Source organism: Penaeus chinensis, chromosome 37 (assembly GCF_019202785.1).
Source record: "Penaeus chinensis breed Huanghai No. 1 chromosome 37, ASM1920278v2, whole genome shotgun sequence".
NCBI classification, from domain to species: Eukaryota; Metazoa; Arthropoda; class Malacostraca; order Decapoda; family Penaeidae; genus Penaeus; species Penaeus chinensis.
In genome coordinates, this window is record NC_061855.1 from 7631020 (window position 1) to 7638519 (window position 7500).

Consider the following 7500-nt stretch of genomic DNA (forward strand, 5'->3'; position numbering starts at 1 on the left):
AATGAGAGTGATGCATAGGGATAGAGGGAATTGGACAAGCCACCTTATAGAGCAGAAGAAATAGAGTCAAACCATAAAGGTATAGATGCTGCCGCCTCATAATTACTGCGAAATTACAAAAATATCTTGTGCAAGTCCACAGCACCCTCTTACAGCCAGAGTTCTTAACGTTGCGTTTTCTATGCAAAGTTGTTGCGGCAATTGGCACAAAGTTTGGATTTTTAAGTTTTCATCATACCCTGATTTTGGGACTTCGCCTTGGGAAGGTGCGTCACTCGCTTTAACAAATACCGTTTTGAAAACACTGATTTTCTTTCATATTTGTGTTTTGTTCTATCAAGATATCTTTCAAACTTATTGTGTTTCTTTGATGGATGACCTACACCTTAGAGTCCAACCTTATAGTGACCCTTTGCAGAGTTGTTACTATGTCCTCTGCAAATGGTTCTTTATTTAATGATACAGTACAGAGCAGGTCTACAAGTTACTTCTTGCCAGAATATATGAATTGGAATCTTGTTTGCCTTTGACTGGTGTGCCAACAGATACAGCGGCAGCGGAGAGTGTAAGGTCAATGAGGGATTGTTGGGTTACTTCTGATTACTTTATTACTTTGGTATGGATAGGTGATGCATACTATCCAGTATGGTACTATTATTTTTAGTTTGTGAAAGCCAACTATACTGTCATTTTTAACTATGATTTAGAGGGTAAGCCGCAATAAGTAGACATTGAATGACGAGCACAGTGATGTACCTCAGAATAAGATCTTCTATCAAGGCAATTTTCAAGTAGATTTGAACAGAACACAGCCAGGGAAAAAAATAGCCTTTATTGAAAACCATATGTATGTATCTTGTAACCAAAAAATAAGAAAAAATGAAACATGGAAAGAATGTAGATATTAGATTTATACGAATTGGGAAGAATAGGTTTTTCCAATTGTTTATGATGCATTTTCATACTAATAGTGACTATAATTCCTTGGGGTCTCTGGCTCTTTAGCCTCTTGAAATAAAAATATGCATTGGCTCTTATGTATGATAACCTTTCATTGATATAGACTTCTAGATACCATTATCCTAATATTTTTTCTGTTAGAATCTGTTACAGGTTTCTTTTACAAATTTCTTTTAAAAATTACTATCACATTGCCAACATCCTTTTATCTCTCTCTCTCTCTCTGTTTTTCTTATGATCGACCCATTCCAGAAACAAGCAAAGTACAACAGTCTGGGAGTTGACCCTCAAGAAGTCAAATGTGATTGCATTGGTCCTCCTGATCGCCAATCAAACCTTCGAAAAGTCAGGTACTATGTCCCTCCCAAGGAAACGTCTTTGGAACAGCGGTACAGAGAGACAAGGGAAGCAACACAGGACTGGAACCAAAGCTTTTGGGCTTCTCATAATGCTAAGTTCAAACAGGTAATGGAACCTCTTGTTGTCTCGTGCTCTTTGTTATGTTCCTATTATAATTGTCAGTGCACTTAACATTGTAGTTTTAATTGACTTTTTAATTTTTTTTGCTGGAATATAATCATGTTTGTTCAGCTTAATGTTTAATTTTTAATTTTTCTATACACTAGTTATGAGAAAGGGCAAATTAATAAGGGAAGTCTTTCAGCAGGAAGGGTTTTAATGAGTTGATGCTGGGAGGGCAAATATACATGTCATATCCAATTCAGTTTTAGTTTATTAATTTTGTTTACACATAGATTGCTTCACAAATTGATATTGAGACTGAGAGTGAGAAATAGTTAGACACCAACAAGTCAATTAGTAGGCATTAACTTGTTAATGCTGGTAGGGCAAATATATATCAGATCCACTGTGATTTTAGTTTATTAAGTTTCTATACATACAGGTGCATCCACAAGAGCTTAATCACCAAGGAGCCAAATACTAGTCCTGTCAGACCTGACCTGAATACCCTATTTTATGAATTTTCTTGCAAAAAAGTTTTTTTTTTTTTTTTTTTTTTAATTCTTTTAACATCATTACTAGTAATATTGATATTATTATTATGAAAATATTAACAGCAATTATTTACGTGGTAACTAAGCTCTTGTAGAACCATCTATATGTAAAAAAAATGTATAAACTAAAAGCATAGTCATTAACCCCTTGCCGATGGGCATGGCATGTACATACATGCCATGCCCACTGTGAGTTCACTTGTTTAATTGGTTTTACACATAGATGGCTACACTTGTACTAAGTCACCAGTAAGCCAGTTATGAGTACTGCCTATCTCACTCATTCACCCTTTTCATTGATTTACGAAAATATTTTATGTTATCTTTTTTTGCTGTTACTAATGTTTATAACATTATAGTAATTATAATGTTTATAATAAATATAACACCATCTATATTTATAACACTAGTAAAAAGTATGTTTTTCCTGCCAATTCAAGGAAAAGTGAAATCCTTTGTGGCTAAGCACTAGCAGAGACGTTTGACGAAAATATAAAAAAGGAGCACAGCATTTTCCCTATTTTTTATTAACTTTCCCTGGTGGTAATGGGTTAAGCCATGTATGTTTGCCTTCCTAGTATCAGGGAGGGCTAATTTACAAGTAATAATCATTGTTTTCTAAGATGGAACATAATGGGTTATCTTTCTGTTTAAAAGATATATATCTTTATTGTATTAGTATTAAGGAAGAAAATGTTTGAATGTTTGTGTTTAGTTAATACTAGGATTATGAAAATAGGATTGGAAGCTATATAAGTAGTAACAATTTTCATTTTTTTGCTAAAACAAAAACTGATTTATTTACAAAACTTTAATCTCTCTTCACTTTGACTAGATGAAGGAAGAATTTGTGCAGTTACGGCTAAAGGAGAAATACGGCAGCCAAGCGACTGAACGCAGAACGCTCTCAGCTGACGAAATGGCTGTATTCTACAAACAGTTCCTTGATGATCACAGGGTAGTGCATCAAGAGTACAATAGAGAGTGGTACAAGAAAAATGCAAATAACATTCTCTTGGCTGCTCGAGTCTGGATGCAGCAGAAAGGGAAATCACGCTGATAAACTATTCAGATTTATTTGAATGATTTGTTGATATTTTGTAAGTATTTGTATAGTGGGAAACATGTTTTTGCCAGCGCATAAGTATGCAGACTATTTGATGATATTATCCATGTCTTTGGAGTTACCTTTGCTCTTCATTTGTGGGTTTTATTTCAGCCTTAGTGCATAACAATTGCTGTGATGATTTTAGTTATTCACTGTGAATAATGCAACTCTTAATTAAAATCAAAAAGAGAAAAAAAAATCCTTTTGAACAGCTTGAAATAACTTGATATTTGGGTAGAAGTCTGTTTATTAAACTTGTGGTTGATATAGAGTTTAACATGTTTGTTTACTGGATGACATTAAGAAATATTTTCTTGTATAAGTTATTGTATTTATATGCAAAGTATATAACATTTTGAATAAAATAATTTCTCTAAACATCTCTTTTAGTTATTCTTTTCTTACAAAAAATTCATTTCACCTTCATAGAGTAAGGAAAAGACATTTTCATGAATTTCAGAAAAAAAGTGCTTATACAAACGTGACATAAAATATTTGCAATAAATCTTCTACAGGCTTCATTCATTAAGTTTGTTGAAGAAAATAAGAAAAAGAAGAAAAAGAAAGATATATATGTGATTTGGTTTGTCTAGATAAATAGAGTATCATGTATAGATAAATGATAGAGATAAAAATTTACATATAAGATCATCTGGAATGAAAATCCTTGGAATTAATTCATATATACAATTTTAAGGGTCAAGATGTTTTTTGTAATTACTAATACCTTGTGTTCTAACCTGGCTCATGAGGGCTCTGTCATCAAAATCCTCCTATTCATATCCTACCAAAATGGAACTGTTTGAAATTGATGAAAAAACAGTAGCTAATAAGTTTACTCAGAAGACAATGAGAAATTTAAAAAATCAAAGGTTCTGCAGCAAGTTACTGAACTTTTTGAAAAATAAAAAGAGCATATGTGCATATATATATATATATATATATATATATATATATATATATATATATATATATATTTATATACATGTATATGTTTATGTATATATGTAAATATATTTATATATATATATATATATATATATATATATATGTGTGTATATATATATAAATATATATATATATATATATATATATATATATATATATATATATATATATATTGTGTGTGTGTGTGTGTGTGTGTGTGTGTGTGTACGTATGTGTGTGTATGTATATATATATATATATATATATATATATATATATATATATATATATATATATATGTGTGTTTGTGTGTGTGTATATCTGTGTATATATATGTTTTTATATATATATATATATATATATATATATATATATATGTAAATATATATGTAAATATATATATATGTTTATATATATATGTAAATATATATATATATATATATATATATATATATTTATATATATATGTAAATATATATATATATATATTTATATATATATTCATACATACATACATACATACATACACACACACACATACACACACACACACACACACACACACACACACACACACACACACACACACACACACACACACACACACACACACACACACACACACACACACGCACAAATATATATATGTGTATATACATATATCTTTCTATCTATCTATCTAGCTATCTAGCTATCTATTCATATCTATATCGGTCATTACCTTTCTGAAAATATTCTTGTTTTCCTGTCGTTCATTATGATTATCATTGTTAGCATAACCATAATTACTTTCACAACTATAATTATTATTTGTTTAACTATTATTCCTATTCTACCATAATTATTGTAATTATAATTATTGTCAGTATCATCATTATTTTTTTTTCAGCATTACAAAAGTACTTTCAGAAATGAAGGAATATAGGAGAGCATATGATGGGACACTGCAGCTACATTAAGCAGGCAGATGCATGTTCTGAGAGGAAGAGTGTGGACAAAAAGAGTCAGAAATACTTTTTTCTATTTATTTTACTTTTCACATGGTACATTTACATGGAAATATATACATTATAAAATTACCATCCACTGTACATTTAAGAATATATATGTTTATGTATATGTATATATATATATACAGTCTTGAAAGATACCTTCACAGATTTTCCAGTGCTACATCTATTAGGCTTTTAAAACTACTCCGTTTGGTAGAAAAGTGAAAAAGAACAACCAATTTTTGTTCTGTTATTTTCTGGGTAAAGGAAAGTGTTGTAGTGATGACAATTCTCTGCTTATTTAGAATGTTTTTGTCAGATATTCTTTCAAACGACTAATAATCATCCTGATCGTATCTATACTTTATTAAAATGCTGAGATCTTATTATATTTCTGAGTCTGCCTTCTGTAGATACCAAGTAAATTGGTTCCCATTGAAGTCCATATATATGTGAATGTATTAATTTCTGGTATTTTATTTTTTATTTTTTTTTTGAAGTAGGGTGCTCTTTTCATCAGTTTCAGAGACAATTTATATTTCTGATTATTAGGAATTGAAAACCAGGCTAGTTCTATTAATATGAGTGCATGCTTATTCTTCATTACCTTACTTCACCATAGAGTCTGTGGTTTTCTGTCTAATCTGTACAAACACTCCACTAATAATTATTTCTCATAGTTACATAGGTAAGTATTGAAATAAGTCCACATATACATACATATTATGGACCACCTGCCATCTCTTTAAAACATTTATATAATCTTTAAAAGGGTCGTACTTATGAAAGTTATCATACGAAACTAAAGCAACTAGTTTTGCTATGTGTAGATAAATGCACTTTGTACAATATATGGGTTTATTGCGCATGCTATTTTGATAATGAAATAATAACATTAACTATAGCTGTTTAAGATTATTTCTAAATTCCTAAATGCTTGAAACAGGTAGTCTAATCATGTTTACTAGACATTGTATATGGAAAGATTAGCTAAGGCTATAAGAACTTAATTCATAATATTTGATATGACATATTAGCACACTGTAGAAAACATATGCCACATGTCAGTCTACTGAGGTATATTAGTTCTCTGTGATAAGGAATATACACTTTACTCATCATTATGTTTATTATTATTATTTTTTTTTTTGTTTTTGTTTGGTAAAAAAACTGCCACATACAACAAAAATTGCAAAAATGCCTTTTGTGAATATCACTGCCCTGATACTTCTAAGAATAATTATCTAGTTATTATTATCTATATACAAAGAAACTGTTTCAGATAAACTTTTTTCTCCATAGTGTCAAGCAGTTTCTCACAAATATCCAAGGTTCATTTACTATATCTTGAACAATATTGTCAAATGGATGGCAAGAAAAAAAAAAAAAAAAAATGAGTTGTCTGACATTTATGTACCCTTGGAGTGAGTGAGTGAGTGAGTGAGTGAGTGAGTGAGTGAGTGAGTGTGTGTGTGTGTGTGTGAGTGAGTGAGTGAGTGAGTGAGTGAGTGAGTGAGTGAGTGAGTGTGTGTGTGTGTGTGTGTGTGTGTGTGTGTGTGTGTGTGTGTGTGTGAGTGAGTGAGTGAGTGAGTGAGTGAGTGAGTGAGTGAGTGAGTGAGTGAGAGAGAGAGTGAGAGAGAGAGAGAGAGAGAGAGAGAGAGAGAGAGAGAGAGAGAGAGAGAGAGAGAGAGAGAGAGAGAGAGAGAGAGAGAGAGAGAGTGAGTGAGTGTGTGTGAGTGTGGGTGTGTGTGTGTGTGTGTGTGTGTGTGTGTGTGTGTGTGTGTGTGTGTGTGTGTGTGTGTGTGTGTGTGTGTGTGTGTGTGTGTGTGTGTGTGTGTGTGTGGTGTGTGGTGTGTGGTGTGTGGTGTGTGGTGTGTGGTGTGTGGTGTGTGGTGTGGGTGTGGGTGTGGGTGTGGATGTGGGTGTGGGTGTGGGTGTGGGTGTGGGTGTGGGTGTGGGTGTGGGTGTGGGTGTGGGTGTGGGTGTGGGTGTGGGTGTGGGTGTCGGTGTGGGTGAGCGTGAGCAAAGATAGGTACATATGTAGTTATTAGTGTTTTGATTTTATTTGTTTTGATTATAAATATTTTGATATAAACAGATTCCTTAGCATAATTCATTTTGATTCTAGCTTTCCTCCCTTTAAAAGAAATATTTGTGTTTTTACACCAGACTTTACTCATCATAACAACACATAGTCACATATACATTATTTTTACAATTTATTGTGTTACTTAAGTAAGTACATGATTTAAGCACCTTTACTGCATCACTCTGCATACACAGATCACAGCTCACACAAGCCATAAGGAGCTGTACACAGCCTTTCTTGAGAATCAGCATTTATTTTATTTAGTACATCAGCCCATCTGGTAATTTTCGTTAAAGAGCTTATACTCTTTATTACAGTCTGTGTTATATTTGAGGCCAACTCTTTAAATATATATGAGTAAATAGGAGTAATATGAATATTACTAGTAAAGAGCTTAATTATGGAAAA

At 31.9% G+C, this 7500-nt stretch overlaps 2 protein-coding genes across 2 annotated transcripts in view; one reads left to right on the forward strand and one right to left on the reverse strand.

Moving 5' to 3' along the window:
* LOC125045500 (cytochrome c oxidase assembly factor 8-like) overlaps positions 1-3462 on the forward strand; it is a 4168-nt gene extending 706 nt beyond the window's left edge. Inside the window, exons 2-3 of the mRNA XM_047642794.1 lie at positions 1213-1425; positions 2812-3462. Of these exons, the coding sequence (XP_047498750.1) occupies positions 1213-1425; positions 2812-3036 (438 nt within the window). The 3' untranslated portion in view covers positions 3037-3462. The remainder of the gene's footprint in view (positions 1-1212; positions 1426-2811) is intronic.
* A 3469-nt stretch (positions 3463-6931) lies between these two features.
* The window catches only part of LOC125045664 (galactosylceramide sulfotransferase-like), an 11963-nt gene continuing 11394 nt past the window's right edge, over positions 6932-7500 (reverse strand). Inside the window, exon 9 of the mRNA XM_047643081.1 lies at positions 6932-7500. This exon is cut by the window's right edge and continues 434 nt beyond it. The gene's annotated coding sequence lies outside the window, so the exon portion shown is untranslated.